Raw genomic sequence first — 19,135 nt, forward strand, 5'->3', positions numbered from 1 at the left:
ACGCATGCCAATCTTTTCGATCCAAATAGACGCTCCGTGACCGTCGTGCTCTACATCACGTAATGCATCAGCAAAGCGGGTCCGCACCGGATATCTATGGGTAAGATTCCAACCAGGAAGAATTCCATGCACAAGGAGCTGAAGAAGAGGAGGAACACATTTCCGTGTCCGAAGCAGACTCCGACATGGAAGAAGAAGTTCCACTGGGTCAGTGTACAGTGAGTACTGATACTACCCTGCCTCAAAATATGCCCCAAGGTATGCACCGAGAAACACACCAAAGCCTTTGGCTCGGGATCGAGTTGCCCCCGTTCGGGCACCGAACCGAAACCTTCGGCAACAAAATCTAAACACGTCATTGTGACCATCCCTTCGGTACCGAAACCTAAAGCTTCGGATCGGAAACTCTCGGCACCGAAAATTCTGGCGCCAAAAGACAAAACTAACTCCTCTTCCATCCAAGGAGCCTCGTTTCGACAGAAGGAACTGGTCATTAATCCAAAAACTGGACATACTCATGTAAAAATGCCAGTTAAAAGAAAACCAGAGTTACAAGAAGATTACCACATGCCACTTAAGAAGAAAAATGTGGGTACTAATCCTTCTACAATTGACCCAAATTTATTGATTACACCTAGAAATTTACAACCACAGTCACCTCACCAACAAGATGACGGGGATGGGGATAAGGACATACCACAGGACATTATTCCTGATCCATGGGAGGATTACTATACAGATCCTAATACTGACAATGATCTGGATCTATACCCTACCAAACCTTCACCACCAGACGGAAATATAGGGTGCATAGAGTTACTCAATAGGGCTGCTGAATATCATGGGGTACAACTTCATAAAGAGCCCCTTGAAGAGGATTTTCTTTTTGAGACTTTAAGTTCCTCTCAAAGAGCAACAAACTCACTACCTATGCTCAAGGGAATGCTCAAACACGCAGATGAGATTTTCAAAAACCCTGTGCGTGCCAGGATTGTCACACCCAGAGTAGACAAAAAGTATAAGGCAGCACCTACTGACCCTACCTACATCAAGTGTCAAGTTCCCCTAGACTCCCTAGTAGTCTCGAACTCTTGCAAGAGAGCAAACTCACAAACCAGAGGCGATGCCCCTCCTCCTGATAAGGAGTCCAAACTCATAGATGCCTCTGGCAAAAAGTCGCTGTACAGGCAGCCAATCACTGGCGTATTGCGAACACCCAAGCTCTTTTAGCACGCTGTGACAGAGCTCATTATGATGAGCTAGAAAAAGTTATAACATTTTTGCCAGATGAACAGAAGAATAAAGCCAACAACTTAATTCAAGAGGGGAAGTTAATTGCCAACACATCCATTAGATGCGCTTTAGATGCAGCTGATACTTCAGCTCACGCAGTTAATACTAGCGTTTTTTTGCGGAGACACGCTTGGCATAGAATTTCTGAGTTTAAACCCGAAGTCCAAGCCTCCATTTTAAATCTACCCTTCGACAAGCGGCACCTCTTCGGCTCTACAGTAGATACTACTTTAGACAAGATGAGGAAGGATACAGAGGTCGCAAAATCCATGGGGGCTTTGCAGTTCCTTTCTAATCGGGGCTCCTTTCACCGTTCCTTTTACAGAGGGGGCTAAAAAAAAGTATCTAAAGAAAACCCCTCCTCCTCTTAGAAAGCCAGTAACCGGTCACCCTCTTCATGAGGTTACTTTCGAGGAGGATTTAGGGTAATAATGGCAAAGGAAGTGGTAGAGGCAACTCAACACATACTTCCCCTGCAAATATTAAACAGTGACTTCCTTCCTCTACCCCCCAATCATTCCACTCCTCTCGGGGGATGCCTCTCTCAATTTCTACCCGTTTGGAATACAATAACTTCAGACAGATGGGTTCTACAAATTATCCAATCTGGTTATTGTCTGGAGCTTACCCACAATTCCCCAAACATTCCTCCAAGATCATACAAAATGTCACAAGAGCATTTTGACCTGCTCAAACAAGAAGTTCTCTTCCTATTACAAAAAGGAGCTATAGAGTCAGTCCCATTACAATATCAAGGGGCCGGCATATACTCCTTATACTTTCTAGTACCCAAAAAGGGCAGCTTTCTCAGGCCTATACTAGACCTCGGAGAACTAAATCTGTATATCCATTCAGACAATTTTCACATAGTAACAGTCCAACAAGTGCTCCCACTCCTTCAGCAAGGCGACTTTCTGTCTACTTTAGACTTAAAGGAGGGCTACTTCCATATTCCAATACATCCCGCTCATCGCAAATACCTCAGGTTTGTGGTAGCGGTACAACATTACCAGTTCAAAGTGCTTCCATTTAGAGTCACCACTGCTCCCAGAGTATTCACCAAAAGCCTGGCAGTAGTCGCAGCTCATCTATGAAGACAACACATTTACGTCTTCCCATACATATACAACTGGCTCATAAAAGCCAGTTCACAAGCAAAGTGTCTACAGTACACTTACAAAACAGTACAGCTGCTCCACAATCTCGGATTCACAATAAATCTGTCCCAAGTCCCATCTCCAACACGCAAATGTACTTGGGAGCCACTCTCGATACACAAAAAGCTCTAGCCTGTCCCAATCCAGCCAGAATCCTCAACATTCAGGCTCTAATTTCCCAGTTCCAGCCCCACCACTCATTGCCAGCTCGGGTATTCATGCAGTTACTGGTAATGATGGCGTCTTGCATCTTAATAATTTCCTATGCAAGACTTCAAAGCCGTCCCCTTCAGGAATGCTTAGCACGTCAGTGGAATCAGGGTCAGTTATCAGATCTAGTGTTGGTGGACGGCCACACATCGCTCTGTAGTGGTGGAATCCACAAAACCTTCCCAAACGGCGGCCCTTCATCGACCCAGTTCCACAGACAGTGCTAATAGCAGACGCATCACTTACTGACTGGGGAGCTCATCTCCAAACTCACACAGTTCAAGGTTTGTGGACCCACAAGCAAAATCAACTTCACATAAATCACCTAGAGCTACTAGCAGTATTTCTAGTGCTCAAAGCCTTTCAAGGTCACCTTGCAGGCAAAGCTGTCCTGATACCTACAGACAACATGACAGCCATGTATTATATACAGAAACAGGGGGGACACATTCTCTATAGCTGTCGCAACTTGCACAGGACATTTGGAGGCTTCCCAGACCTAGATCTGTTTGCCACAAACCAAAATGCCCAAGCTTCGCCTCCAGGTATTCACATCCATTGTCCAGGCAATGCACTATGGATGAACTGGTCAGGGATGTTTGCCTACGCTTTTCTGCCTCTCCCACTCATTCCACTACTGGTTCGGAAGCTCAGGCAAATGTCCCTCACACTCATCCTGGTAGCTCCCACATGGGCACGTCAGCCTTTGTTCACCACCCTGTTGGAGCTCTCAATGTTCCTAATCAAAAACTACATCTCGCATCCAACCTCCTCACACAGAGCCGTGGAGAGATCAGACATCCAGATTACAGACATCTCAACCTAGCGATCTGGCATCTAAAGTCAGAGTTTGGCTACCTCAATCTTCCGCCAGACTGTATGAAAATTATTAAAGAGGCTAGACGTCCTACTACAAGAGCTTGCTATTGTAAGAACGTGGGTTTCTGTTGCAGTAACCTCTCCCCCCCCCCCTTTTTTTTTGCCTGATAGCTGATGCACTTTTCCTTGTTGTGCCCTGGGTTCCTGCCAATCAGGTGCCCAGGGCCTGTGTTCCTTCCCTAAAAACTGCCTAACAGCCAAAACCCAAATTGGCAAACCCTGGCCACATGTCAGCCCCTGGTGAATGGTACCCTAGGTACCCAGGGCCTTGTGACCAGGGAAGGCCTCTAAGGGCTGCAGCTCTCATTGTGCCGCCCTTAGAGGCCCTGTACCCTAACACACACACACTGCTCTTGCAGGCTGAGTGTCTGGGTACAAGACAAAACAAAAAGACGACATGGCACACATCCCTGTGTGCCATGCCCACCACCCACACTGCCCTGGCATACATCAGCCACCCCTCTAGCTGGGTGCCCTATGCCAGTGGTGTGGGCACAGGAGCATGAGCCGTGTGCCCCTACAGTACCCAGGTCCATTCCTAGGCACTGTAAGTGCAGTGCTGCCATTTACGAGTACATGGTGCTGAGAGCTCGTCAAACACGAACTCCCCAGCACCATAATGGCAACACTGAAGACTCAGAAGTTTGGTATCAAACTTCTCAGCACATTAAACCCACACTGATGCCAGTGTGGGATTTAATGTACCAAGCACCCCAGAGGGCATCTTAGAGATGCCCCCTGAAACCTACCCTACAATCCACGTCTGGTCGGCTGCCTAGGCTGCCACACAGCAGACATGTTGCTTGACCCCTGGGTAGGAGAGCCCTCCTGGGCCTGCAACAATGCACACCCTGGGCGAGGTGCTAAATCTCCTCCCCCAGGATGGGCAGGGGGAAGCTTCAAAGGCATCCCCCAGCTTCCCCAGGCCACTGGGAGCCCCCACTCTGGCGGGCAGCCTGGCCGGAAACCCTAAATAAGGACCGGGGATGTGCCAGCATGCCAAACCCACCCCTCAGGTGGGGGAGGCGAGGTGAAGCACATCTCCGGGCGCTCGCCATCTTGAAGATGGGAATCCCTACCCAATCAGGACTAGGCTACTGCCCCCCTCCCACAGGAGAGAGGCAGTATAGGGGGTGTACCCACCCCAGTACAGGGACCCATTGGTCCCTGCCCTTCACCTACCTGTAACGCCCCTAAATCTAGTATTTAGGGACACCCTGAACCTTCCTTCCCCAGATTCCAGATTCCGAAATACAAAGAAGAGCAAGAAGAAAGAAGACCTGCCCTGCAGCTGCTAAGAAGAGGAAGACACCAACTGCTTTGGCCCCAGCCCTACCGGCCTGTCGACCCTCGAACCTGCTCCTGCTCCAACCCGGCAACTCTTGTGGCCAGCAACCTCACAAACCCCGGAGGACCTGGCTACCTTTTGACTCTAAGCACCTGGGACTCCCATGAGTAGAGGCTCTATTCAAACTCTACTTCTAATCCCAGGCACCAGCCCGGAACTGCGAACCCTTCACACTCTGCACCCGCCAAGCCTGGCCTGTGCCAGAGTGAACAAAAACCACGAGGACGACCCCACGGCGACTGTGACCCCGAGTCCGGCACCCAAGGACTTCCCTCAACGCTCCTGAAGACGCCTGCAGCCTCAGAACCAGGTGCCCCCCCAACCACGATCAACAGAGGGTAAGATTTCCCAACACCAAAAGGCACCCTTGCACCCGGCGCCCCGCGGTTTCTGTGACCAATCCCGGGGTACCTACCTATCCTCCAACTTACCTCTCGAAGTGGTGGTGGCACCTGAAGAATCTTACTCCCCGAGCTTGCAGTCTTTTTCTAAACCGGAGCTTTCCCATCAATTGAGCGCCCGAAGGCTCAAAAGCACCCTGCACCCAGCTGCCCATGTGGCCCTGGCAGTGCTACCTCTACACCTATCTACTTGCCCTGAGTAAGTGACCAGGAGCCCAGCTCCCACAGCCGCGTGGCCTGCTAGTCAGCAGCCACCAACCAAGGCCCCCCTACCTCTCATAGGATAACATTGGGCCTAACTCTCTCTGCACCCGGCCGCCGCTGTGCCGCTGAGGGAGGGTGAACCAACTGTACCTACCTGACACTGGGAGACCCCTGAGTCTATGCCCAGAACCTTAACTCTGCCAGTCGAGTACTTACCTTTAAACCGATAACTCTATTTTCTCCATAGGGTAACATTGACTGGTTTTTCCAGAAATTTCTTGTGTGGACTTTTCAAAACTTAAAATATTCACCAAAAACCAGCCGAGTAACGAAAACACTCACCTGCTATTAGGAGAGCTCCCGGTGCTGGATCTTGGTGCCCAGCACTGAAAAATATTCACAACCGTTCTTACCAGTAACCCAATTTTCTTCCATAGGAAACCATTGACTGTTTTTCTGTGAAATTTCTTGTGTCGATTTCTGCATACTTTAAATATTCTTTAAAAATTGTGAAAATGTAATTACTTACCTGATAAAGGTCCCAGTACTGAGTCTAGGCACCCAGTACTGCATTACAAAAGTAACAAGAACATACTATACCTGCAACTTGAATTTTCTTCCATAGGGAATCATTGACTGTTTTCTATGAAATATTTTCTAAGTGTCAACTTTTAAAATAGCAAAATATTGTCTAAAAATCATAACAGTAACTAAGTCGACTTTTATCACTTGTTTCTAAGTACTGTCCCAGGACTGAATCTAGGATCCAGTCCTGGAATCACAAAAGTATTCCTAAAAGTAATCTATTGCAAATAACTTGAAACTTCCATTGAACTCAATGTATTATTGTGTTTAGAATTGTGTTGCCTATTGCAACCACTTGTAATTATTTACAAACGACAATTGCATATTGCAAAAGTAATTATATAAAGCATCTCATTCTGAGAAAGTATATTTTAATGCCTATTGTTGGTTCTAAAATAAAACAAGCATATATTTTTTTTATATAAACCATTGGCCTAGAGTTCAGTTATTGAGTGTGTGAGACCATTTGCTGACTGAGTGTGTACAACAAAGTGCTTTACACTGTCCTCTGATACTGCCTTACTGCTCGACCAAGCTACCACTTTAGAGGGTAAGGTTATATCTAACTTTAGCCTCTGCCATACCTCTGTGGACTGTGGACTCTGTATACACTGTACCTATTTGGGATCAGTATATACAGAGCCACTTTCTCACAGCTATGTGGCAAAATGGAAGCGGTTTGTTATTTATTGTAATAACAACCATATCAACCCACTTGATGCTTCAGTTCAAAACATCATTTGTTATTTACTGCATTTACAACGCTCAAATTTAGCGTAGACATCCATACGCTCAGATCTCGTGGCAATAGCTGCATACCTTCAAAATAGACAACATCTGTCTGTTTTCAGAGTGCCTGTTATTAAGGCATTTATGGAAGGACTCAAAAGAGTTATTCCCCCAAGACGTCCACCTGCCCGAGTGTGGAATCTTAATATTGTTCTCACCAGACTGACGTTCCACCCTTTGAGCCATTGCATAAATGTGAACTGCAATTTCTCACTTCAAAAGTTGCTTTCCACATTGCGATCACATCACTGAGGAGAGTGGGTGAGCTTCAGCCACTAACCATAGAAGAACCATTTTTACAAGTACACCAATACAAAGTGGTTCTTCGTACTAATCCTAATTTTCTCCCCAAAGTAATTTCTGCCTTCCACATCAATCAATCTGTTGAGTTGCCCGTGTTCGTTCCTCAACCAGATTCTGTGGCAGAACGTGCTCTACACACCTTAGATGTTAAACGAGCATTAGTCTATTAGATAGAAAGGACAAAACCTTTCCTTTAAACTAAACAACTCTTTGTTGCTTTTGCTCCACCTCACAAGGGCAATCCTGTTTTTTAAATCAGGTATTACACAGTGGATAGTCAAATGTATTCAGACATGCTATGCAAAAGCAAAAAGAACTTAAACAATTCCCCCTAGGGTGCATTACACTTGCAAACTGGGGGCTTCTATGGCTTTCTTGGGAAACATCCCCATAGCTCACATCTGCAAAGCTGCAACATGGTCTACACCTCACTCATTCACAAAACATTATTATGTAGATGTGTTAGCAAGACAACAAGCTAATGTAGGCCAGGCAGTTCTACGTACACTCTTTCAAACTACTGCAATAGCTACAGGTTAGCCTCCGCTTTGGGAGATTACTGCTGTATAGTCTATGCAAAGCATGTGATCTATCGCTCACATGCCTCGAACGGAAAATGCTACCTACCCAGTATGCATCCGTTCTTGGCATGTAGAGATGTAGATTCACATGCACCCACCCGCCTCCCCGGGTACCTATACCTGTTGCAGAAATATCTTACTTGGACACATACCCATGGACGTCTCTATTCTTCTCTTACTAACTCCATTCTCACCCTCTGCGGGAAAACAATCCTAACAATGGAGTCGATGCCCATGCGCACTATCACCGAAAGGAGGAGTTCCCTATCTCGTGACAAGAAAACACTTCTTCGAAGAAAAACAAAGTGAAAACATCCGGACGCAACACTAGATGGCAGGCTTATGCAAAGCATGTGAATCTACAGCTCTGCATGCCAAGAGCAGATGCATACTGGGTAAGTAGCATTTTCCTTCAAGATTATTGTGGTCAGTGGGCAATTCTTTCCCCTCACTCCCAAAGTTCATGAGGATCAACATCCTTAACTGCCACCTCAGCTCGGGCAAGGCACACCTCAATAAAGGAACCTACATGGAAACGGAAACCTGCACCATCTATTCATGGTGGTCTGCGGAAAAGGGTGAAAACAGTCAAAAGAATAAGCCAAAGAAAAAGTTAAATCCAGCCATAGGTTATAGGCACACTACTCCAACTTTGATGAGCATACCCTGAATCTGCTCATTTCATTCCTCGCGTGGCTACGTACTCCCATAGACTTTCTGTTTGGGATACGTGTTCCCTACTTATGTCCTCACTATTTATCACAAAGTAATGACCGAAGGGGTACAAAACACAATATTGATTTCCCTTCTTTGAAAGCTAGATTGACACAATTTTCAAATCCCTGCTGCTTCAGTGCCTTTCAAAGTCTGTTATGCCTTTGGTTCCTGGTTCATTAGAAGTCACAGTGGATATGTGTTTGACTTTGGCAACCACAGAGGTTGTGCCCTTCTGTTTCAGTTTTGTTTAGGACATTTCAATAATTTTTTCTCTGATTCCATAAAAGCCCTGTAGCATGCACAAGAAAGCATACAAGCAGAAGTCTTCTGTGGATGTTAGCCTGATAAGAATTGTACTACAACTGTATAGTTAGCAGAAAGGTATAAAAGTCCTTCAGCTTGTTTTTTCAATACAGCCTTTTTCCATTGTAATATTTCATGGAGCTTACACATGCAGTCAACTTCTGTGTAGTTTTATTATTTTTATTCAATTCTGTTTGAGTTTGTCAGGAAATTTATATTCAAGCCTGTGAGTTTGAGTTGGAAATTTCCGGTTTTGGGTTAATAGAATGAAATCCTCATTAGATAGTGACATGGTAGGTGTTGAATATAGTGTTGGGAGACTCTGACCACTGATACTCTTTGTTGCTAGTAAAAATCTTTTAGCTACAGTTGTATATGGTGTTGGCAGTATCCCTTAACATTTTTCTACCTTCTTTAAATGAAGAGCCTTTACCCTTCCAGAATCAAAACTGTGAATTTAAGAAACTATAAAATAAATGAAAGTAATACGTTGTTTTTCTTTTGCAGCATCAAGAGCAGCACTCCGATGGTAGGCCGAGCGCTACAAATGAACCTCACCTGATCTTTGTGTATGAAGATAAGCAAATTTTGGAAGATGCAGCTGCACTTATCACCTACTACGTGAAACGGCAGCCCGCTATCCAGAAGGAGGACAAAGACACTATTTGGCAAATTATCCACCACTTTCTTCCTGAACTCTTTTTCTCCTGCCCATCTCAGTTTGGGGCATCTGATGAGTCTGCTGATGAAGAGCGGGAAACGACTTTAGAGACCAGTAGTGAGGTGGCTGACCACCGCAGGAAACCTGGGACTCCATCGCAGGCCAGCCCAAAATCTGAGCCACAGGAGGCCTGCCCGGCACCAGCTGAGCCCTCCCCTGTACCAGCCGAGGCACGCCCTACGCCGACCGAGGCACACACTCCAATGGAAGACGTGTATAGCCTCTTCTTTGCCAATAACAACTGGTATTTCTTTCTACGGCTGCATCAGACTTTGTGTGCGCGCTTGTTGAAAATTTACCGGCAGGCTCAGAAGCAGCTATTGGAATACCGAGCTGAAAAAGAACGAGAGAGAATACTGTGCGATGGACGGAAAGAAAAATCCACAGACCCAGCTATGGATCTCCGACTCAAGCAACCTAGTAAGAAACTCATTGCCTATTCAATCCTTTCACATGTCTAATGCCAAGTGTTTCTTTTGTGCCATCTGAGGCATAATGGCTGTTGTTCATTGCGATGCTCCATTGTTTCCCAATATAACCCAGCACTCACCTCAGGCCAGCATGTTTATGAAGGAGCAGATGCTATAAAATGCTCATTTATCAAATTCATGGTTTTTTGACACTGCTTCTTTTGATCAAAATGCAATTAATCCATGGTTCCTTATCTAGACCCTAGGCCACATTAGCCCAGCAATTTCCGTTATGCCTTTCACTATTCCTTTACTTCTAGAAAGCAGAATTTACCAATTACAAACCACCTTAAGATGTAGACAGTTCTACCATAATTAGCGCTGACAAAATGCTGTGGCATGTTGCAGTTTAAAATCCAAGTTGTCAGTCAATCATCTGCCACCTTCACTGTATCAAAGCGCTTGGATGCAGACTGCATATTATTTGAACTCCAAGGATGTAAGAAATCACTCTTTTCCTACCCCCTGATGAATGTCTTTAAATCCTATGTACGGGTGTCCTGTGAATTCCCACTGTCATGCTGCACAGGAGTCCTCTCAAAACTAGGTTCTTTCTCGATGCTTAAACTTAATATTGAGGGTTATTTTTTTTTTTCCACAAAATGTCCTGCTTAGTTCATATGAAACAAGTTACCTATAACTACAGTTCTGCAGCATTGGCATCTTATACATGCTTGGTTCAACATTTGCAATGAAATTATTGATTAGAAAACTGTGTATGACAGGGGGCAAGTTATAGTTACCTTAGGGCACGAGTTATAGTTACTAAAGGTAACTATAATAGGTGAGGTTCTATGGTTTTTAGAGTTTAAAATGTTACGATGTTAATGAACATTTCACCTAACTATAGTGTTACTTAAACCTTTGGTTTTTAGGTCTCGGCTTGCGAAAGCAGCGCGCATGTGCTGCTCTCATCATATGAGAGCTTCTTGGAATCAATACAGATTCCAAAGCTCTCAGAGGCGGAGTTGAAGCCCCGCCCATCTTCCTTATTCGTTGGCGTCATCCTGCATGCAAAACGCAGGCTCAGGATTGAAAAGGAGGCTTCTTAGTCCCTCCTTGTTGCCGCCTTGTCTCCTTTTAGCCCCGCCCACCGGGATTGGATCTCTCACTTGCGGCGTTACACACTCATTATCTGCTATGCACTATATTTTTCCCCAACGTCGACAGCTTTTTTTTTGCTAGGCACGGGTAGATTACTTGATTCGCCGAGACTCGAATCCCCACATCTCAACACCCCATCTCACCTAGAACGCAGTGCTCCACCACAGAGCACTTGTTTCCATGTGCATGGTGTGACTCAGTCCGAATGTTGGGAACCGTCAGATAACGACGCGGGATATTGTTTATGCTGATAATGCGAGTGAGTAAGATGGTGTGTCAGCCCCTCGCCCGCTCTCCTGGGCTTACTCGGGGTGAGTGGAGGGGAATGCCCGCTGTCTGCAGATCTGCAGTCTGTGTTTTCAGTCTTTTGATCCGCGCATACTTGCCAGTCTGGTCTCACTGCAGACTCCACTTTATCGAGCAGCCCTCTCTATCTGCGCGTCTTGGCTGCTTGCTGCCCGCGTCTCGCAGGTGCGTCGCCTGTGCCTGGTAGGTTATTCAGTTCGTCACTGGTCTTGGTTGACTGAGTCATGAGAAATGTAATGTTTGCGTGCAGGTGGCCAGACACCCTGCCCCAGTCCTGGCACTGAGGGGAGGGAGGACTAGGGTGAAGCGTGAACCCCGACTTAAGTTATATGCACGAGAAGGAGGGGGTCGGGATGTGCGAGAACTGAATTAGGGCAACTCGATGGTTGAAGAGCAGGTGGAAGGAATCGGGTTCTGGGCGCTAAAGGAAGGGGCGAGGTCAGTGCCAGTTAATGAGGGTGACTGCCGTCCCACTTTTATATTTGTTTACAGAGTGCATCACTACCCATGGGTTTCAAAGCGAAATAGGAATATAGCTCCCTCTGAGCTTAAAACAAGCAGGCCTTTATAAAGGACAACCGGTTTGGACATAAGCGCAGGCCATCCGGGACCTCTGTCCACATAATAGTAGCTTTGTGGGTGTAGCGCCGGCTCCCAGCTCGAGTGTGTTTTATTTTGTTAAAGGAAGAGCTTGTCACTTAATCTCGGGGTTCTGGTCAGAGGCAGGATTTGTAAGCGGTCTTTCAGATGTTCTGGGCACACACCATGTACCACATTGTGAACCATGATGAGCTGCTCTCTGGGTGATGGAGGCATGGTTAGTGGCTGTGTAGTATCGCCCTGTCTGCAGAGTTCCTTAAGGCCTACTGTCTTTTAAAATTATTTTAGAGGTCACTGTGTATAGGGCATTGCAATACAGTAACATTTTGGTGCCAGTGATAGCTCCACTTCTAGTGGTTCTATTGTTGCTTATTTAGCAGAAGTGTCATTGGTCTCATTCATTTCAGCTGCTAGCAAATGGACGATACCACTCAATGAATACGGCTATCCAGAGACACTTTACGTACCAGATGCCCAGTGTCTTGGCCTTGTACTTTGGTCTAACCTACCATGAGAGTATGCTGGTTTAGTTTGCTTATGTGGCCGGGAGTTCAGAACCAGAAACTTGTTTCTTTTTGTTGCGCTGAGACCATTGGTGTCGATGTTTTTCTGAATGATTCTAAACACCTCAACCACCTGGCCTTTGGCTTTGCAGTCTGCTTCAGATAGATTGAACACCACTTCGATGTAATCTGCGTTGTTGTGAAATTTGGTAAGTCAGCAAGTGCTCATGAAGAGTTTAATGTATATGTTTAAAAAGGAGGTGGAACAAACAAGACCCCATTGGCATCTCCTAGAATAGCATTTCTTGAGCAGATGACACTTTCCCCCCCCCCCCTATCCAGATGCAAGTTTTCCTTTCTTTCAGGAAGGCGAAACACATATTCTGTCTCTGTCACCCCACCACGCCTCTTTGTTTTTAGCTCCATGTGTTGGTGTTGAGTGGGTCGAAAACTTCCATGCGCAAGAGCGCAGTGTTTCCATTGTCCAGTATCTCTGTCTACACATTAGTTAAGGTTGGCACTGTGTGTCTATTGAGTCTAAAGCTTGACTGCCTCGTCCTAACTAAGTTAACTGCTTCAGTGTTCTCCTGTAGCTACAGGCCGACCACTTCCTCATAAAATTTCAAGATAAAAACGCTATAAGTTTATTGGCCTGTAATTTAAGGATCGTTTTCATCCAGTCTGTTTATTCAGGAATGGAGTATTATCCCGGTTTGAAGTGATTTGTTAACCTGGAAGATTATAGACTTGAAAAGGGCATTTGTACTTGCCTTAACTGTTTCGGATAGCAAGGGTCCCCAGAACATACTATAGAATCAAGGATGTTAACAATGGTGACACTCACTATTCGTACTTAGCTTGAATCTAAAAGTCTTCTGTAACTGTGTATGGTGGTACGGCCCATATTTTAACCTACTGGAGAATTGATGCAACCTCTCCTTTCTTCAGAAGCCTTGCCAAACACATGGCCCCATACAGATAAGAAACCTTTTACTTCAGAAGGAAAGCAGGCGAGGCCGTCCAAGTGGGACGGGCGAAAAAGCCAAAAGTCTACGTCAGCTGCCTGGCGAGCGCTTGTTGTTAGAGTGAAATCACAGTTTTGTACTGCATTTATTGCTTTGGCGCTGTTAAAGTTATGAAGAATGTACCCCTGGCCCCACGCCCCCTACACACACATGCAGTACTTAGCGGGGTTCATGTGCTGAAACAAGAGGAAGGTGAGGATAGCCCCCTGGCTACCGGCTGGAGGGAGAGAAGCCATGCCGTAGGTTGGTGGTGCGCTCGGGGGCTGGGTCTACAACCTCACGTCAAAAGAAGCTTCGTGGCTCCACATTTCATCACAAAACGGTGGGAGCAAGCCTTTGCCCAGGATACCTTCAAACTCTTGATCCGTTACGGGGTGGGGGTGCCCCGCGGGTGATAAATGAATTCCTTGTGGGTTAAAAGGACTGAGGGGCAAGAGGTCCCCAGGTGGCCAGCTCCTGCGTTCCCCGACGCTGCCTCAGAATGGCTGCCGCTGCCTCGCGCTCCCGATGGCGGCTCTGTTGCTTTCGGTTTCATATTCGAGCTTGGACTTTCCGTGATGACTGTGCTGGCGAGCTCAGTGCCCAAGGGAGGAAAGGTGTGATGATATCTCCTACTGGGCCGGGAGCTGTCAGGAAACTGTCTGTCATAATAGACGTCTTTCTAACTCTCGTTAAACGTGTTGTGCCAGAGAACAGGCAACCCACCTGTTCTGCTTGGGTTTTCGGATCAGATAGAACCCGCTCATCAGAGCCTCACTAACCCAGCCAGAACGTTACCCCCTCCCTAGAACCTATTTACAATCCTGCAACCACATATATCTATCACCTAAGGACAGGGGATTCCTACTATACATACCAAGACCTCTTACAATCGGCGGCCTCGCGATCCCATACGGATCCAGACCTCTCTGCCCATACGACAGTATCACAAGTGGCGGCCTCGCGGTCCCATACGAACCCAGACCTCTCTACCCAGACGGCAGTCTCAGCACAATCGGCGGCCTCGCGATCCCATACGGATCCAGACCTCTCTGCCCATACGACAGTATCACAAGTGGCGGCCTCGCGGTCCCATACGAACCCAGACCTCTCTACCCAGACGGCAGTCTCAGCACAATCGGCGGCCTCGCGATCCCATACGGATCCAGACCTCTCTGCCCATACGACAGTATCACAAGTGGCGGCCTCGCGATCCCACCCGGATCCAGACCTCTCTGCCCATACGACAGTATCACAAGTGGCGGCCTCGCGGTCCCATACGAACCCAGACCTCTCTACCCAGACGGCAGTCTCAGCACAATCGGCGGCCTCGCGATCCCATACGGATCCAGACCTCTCTGCCCATACGACAGTATCACAAGTGGCGGCCTCGCGGTCCCATACGAACCCAGACCTCTCTACCCAGACGGCAGTCTCAGCACAATCGGCGGCCTCGCGATCCCATACGGATCCAGACCTCTCTGCCCATACGACAGTATCACAAGTGGCGGCCTCGCGATCCTATACGAATCCAGACCTCTCTACCTAGACGGCAGTCTCATACGACAGTTCATCCTATGATCACCATAACATACAAAAAGGGAATCAGTCTCACTATTCATCAGATCACACAAGGATTGCCAGTTCGAGCATAGCCTGTTCTCAGGTTCGAGGGGCTCCTCTTTCCCTTATTCAGTTACCACTTACCTGATCAGGGTTAACATCTGTTCATGTAGCCGCAGCTGACTAGAAGAATAGGCTACCCTCTTATACAAGAACACGCAGCACATGTTGGTTCACTACAAACTGGATACTTTATTACTCATTACATACACAATCACATAACATTACGATATAACACATAACCTGCAAAGAAAAGTGAAAGATTAAGTTGTACACTCTAATAAGAAAGGGTCGACATCACCTTAGTAGTATGTAGCCTGCACTCAGTAGTCATCTAGGTTCCCTTCTCGTCTGTGCCTCGGCTCGCCTGGAATCACCCTTCTCCGAGTCACTGGGACCTCTTCCTTATCGGCTACTCTCTCCTCTCTGGCTATTCTGCTAGGAAAGCATCTGTCTCTCGGTTCTTCTCCGCCTTCAAGATGGCGTCTGTCTTCCCTGGAATAAGTAGTAGCTTTACTGCTAACTGCTAGATGCCGCCTACGGACTGAACATGTAACTGCCTCAGACTTTTACTAATATAGAGGTGCGTTTCCTCATGGAAAATTCCGGCCTGTAACCTGCCGCCCACCAAATTCTTGTACCTCCCCGTACCAAGGACACGTTCCCAGCCGGCCGGCCTGATGTAGTGTCTTCGGCATGAAGAAAAATACAATCCTTCGATAAGGGCCGGCCTGAACCGGTTCTCTCCAAGCTCATAACACCTCATAACTAAAACATTACGTTTGACCTAGAAGCATCCCAAGCTGCCGGAGCAGAAAGAAAGATGGAGTCTCTCCCGTTTGAGGCCTACCAGGCCTGAATTCAGCACAGCTCCGTGAAATACCCTCACTACAGGACAGGTTATCCCTAATACTAACAAATCTATCCCCTAGGCTATGTGTGCAAGCCCTGATCTATGGGGAAGAGCACAGAATCATGTCGAAGTGCCTAGTAAATAGGCTCCATTCACTACTCTAACCCTTAGACTTGAATGGTAAGAGACTGAAGTCACATTCAATTACTTTTCCTCACAAGAAGGCCGGGAAAATCGAGCAGAACACCACCCCATCTCATATGAAGGACTGAGCACGGAAAACAAACATACAAATAACCCCCCCAACCGTACGCAAAACAGTGGTGAGCCTTTCAAGTGATCAGCCACGCTGAGACTTCTCTGAGTGACTGGCACCTAAATAAGAGTTTATGGCATGGGCTATTTAGGTGAGAAAGGTCATGACCTCACAACAATCGATAAATCAGCACAACGTCCTGTGCAGTCACCACGCATTCCTCTAATGTTAGCAGCACTGCTACCTTCACAATGACGTGCCAGGCGTAGCAGCTGTTAGCGTGTGTGACGCTGGCTTACAGTTGCCAACAATTCACTGCCATGACTCACCCCTCCAAGTCCATTGAGCATTCTGCCCCAGCATGCACTTGGTGTTATTGTGGGAAGAAACTGAGGCCGACCTCACCAGTCTCTGTATTTTCAACGGTAAACCCTGATTAACCAGCCTTCCCCTCGTCGTTAGCAGAAAATTAACAGGCAGTCCCCCCCATCATATGTTGTATCACCAATGGCCCTTTCATTATTAACAGAAAGCTATTGTCACCATCGTCAACATCCCATCACCATCAATGGTTAACTATTGCCCCATCGCCAGCCTTCGATTAACAATAATTAACTATCGCTCCATCGCCAACATCCCATCATTAACAATAGTCTTTATCAATAGTAAACTGTAGCCCAAATTAACCTTCCATTACTATAAATAGTAAAACATTGCCCCATCGCCAACCTCCGGTGATTATCAATAGTAAACGATTGCCCCATCATCAACCTCCGGTGATTATCAATAGCATAACGTGTATTTGTAAAGCGCGCATTCGCCTGGAGGCATCTTGGCGCTGAATAACAGATGTTTGTTGTTACCCAACTCAATGGTACTCCTTTTTATCGACCTCAGATGGATGAAAGGCTGAGTAAACCCCCCCAGGATTTGAACCTGTGACAATGAGGTCGAACACAGGCCCCTGCAGTGGATGCATTATTCCACTGGGCCACCAGACCCGGCTAAACTATTGCTCCATCACCAGCCTCCCATCACTATCTCTAGTCACCTGTTGTCAGCCTCCCCATTATTAGTAGTAGTACACTATCTCTCGATAGTCACCCTCCCCATCAGTATTAGTAGCAAACTATTGCCTCATCACCAACCCCTCCATCATTATCAGCAGCAACATACTGTGCTATTGTCAACCTCGCCATCACTGTCAGTAATACACGATTGCTGCTTCTTCAGCTTCCCTGTTACCACCTGTTGTGAGCCAACCTCCCCATCATCAGTGGTAAACAATCAGCACATCACCACACCCCTTCACATTGCCATTTGTGTAAACTATAATGTAAACCGTCCCATCGTTGTTAATACTAAAATATTGCTTCATCTACAGCTTTCCCATCTTCATCAGTAGTAGCAAGCTCCCCATCATTGACAGTAGCAACATCTGCCCCATGACCAACCTCCCCATCATTGACAGTAGCAACATCTGCCCCATGACCAACCTCCCCATCATTGACAGTAGCAACAATTCCTTTATGGAAGGGTAACCAGTACATCATTAAGTCTGTGTTAGTTAAATCCAGTGCTTAATGTGAGCCGTGGTTGCCTGTAGGGTCCACCAGCACTCATTTCTGGGGTTCGGCACTTATTTTTCCTCATCACACATTTGCCTAGAGAAAGAAAAAAAGGAAGGGAAAGAAAGAGGAAAAGAAGGATGGAAAAAAGTTACAAAGAGAGAAAGCAGGACCCTGCAAAAGTGAGATGAAGTTGAAGGGTGTGCCTGGCAGTGGATAACATAGATTAACAAGCATTGAAAATGCAATAGGTCTCGCCTTTGATTAAGTTATTAAGTTATGGTATTGTATAGCCAAAGCAAATAGCTTTAACTTAATGAAAGGCGAGACCTATTGCATTTTTAATGCTTGTTAACTTTGAAGACTGCTTTCCTGGTTGCCATCACCTCCGCTAGGCGCGCGAGTGTGCTCCAGGCTCTGTCCTGTAAGCCTCTTTTCTGTTGGCTCATTCGGACAAGGTTGTGCTTCGCACTCGTCCTTCCTTCTTGCCAAAGGTTGTCACTGCCTTCCACATTGGGCAAACTATCACCTTGCCCACTTTCTTTTCGTCTCTGCACCCTTCCAGAGAGGAAGAGGAGAGGCTCCATCGTCTGGACCAAAAACGTGCGCTTTCATTTTATTTGATTCGCACACAACAGTTCTGGGTGGATGACCAGCTCTTTGTTGGCAGTTAGGCGCCATGAAAGGCCGAGCTGTACACAAGAGGACTATCTCCCGCTGGGTCGTTTTGTGTATCAAAGCCTGTTATTCTCCGGCTAAGAAGGAACCCCCGGTGGTGTTGCGCGCCCATTCTACCAGGGCGACAGCAGCTACTACTACATTGGGATGTGGTGTCCCCCTGCAAGACATCTGTCAGGCAGCCATGTAGGCCTCGCTGCACACTTTTACTAAGCATTATTGCCTTGACAGTCATGTCCGGAGAGACGGCGGCTTTGGCCGTTCTGTTCTCCGTGACTTTCTGGTGAGATCTTGGTTCGCAGACCCACCACCGGGGTTGGTATTGCTGGGGTATCTATTCTAAGGTAAGGAATCTATCACTAACGTGTCTCTTTCAGATGCACAAGTTACTTACTTGTGTAACGATATCTCTGTAAGAGACAGTTAGTGATAGATACCTTACCGCCCCACCCATCCTCCCCGTTCTGCAAACTGATTTCTAGGGTTGTCATCCCTTTCAGGGCCCTAGTTTCAATGCACCAGTGGTCAGTATCTTGCTTGGCTCTGCGTTCCTGGTGCGGAAAGGAGTGTACAGAACTGACGCACAGGGGTACTGCTGACGAAAACTTTTCGGATCCAGTCTGACGCTTGGGGATATTTCAAGGTAAGGAATCTATCACTAACTAATGTCTCTTACAGA

At 46.8% G+C, this 19,135-nt stretch overlaps 1 protein-coding gene across 1 annotated transcript in view; it reads left to right on the forward strand.

Moving 5' to 3' along the window:
* Positions 1-19,135, forward strand: part of SIN3B (SIN3 transcription regulator family member B) — a 122,330-nt gene that overhangs the window by 63,195 nt on the left and 40,000 nt on the right. Inside the window, exon 14 of the mRNA XM_085639548.1 lies at positions 9,278-9,911. Coding sequence (XP_085495674.1) covers positions 9,278-9,911 — 634 coding nt within the window. The remainder of the gene's footprint in view (positions 1-9,277; positions 9,912-19,135) is intronic.

This window comes from Triturus cristatus, chromosome 12 (assembly GCF_964204655.1).
Source record: "Triturus cristatus chromosome 12, aTriCri1.1, whole genome shotgun sequence".
Lineage (NCBI taxonomy): Eukaryota > Metazoa > Chordata > Amphibia > Caudata > Salamandridae > Triturus > Triturus cristatus.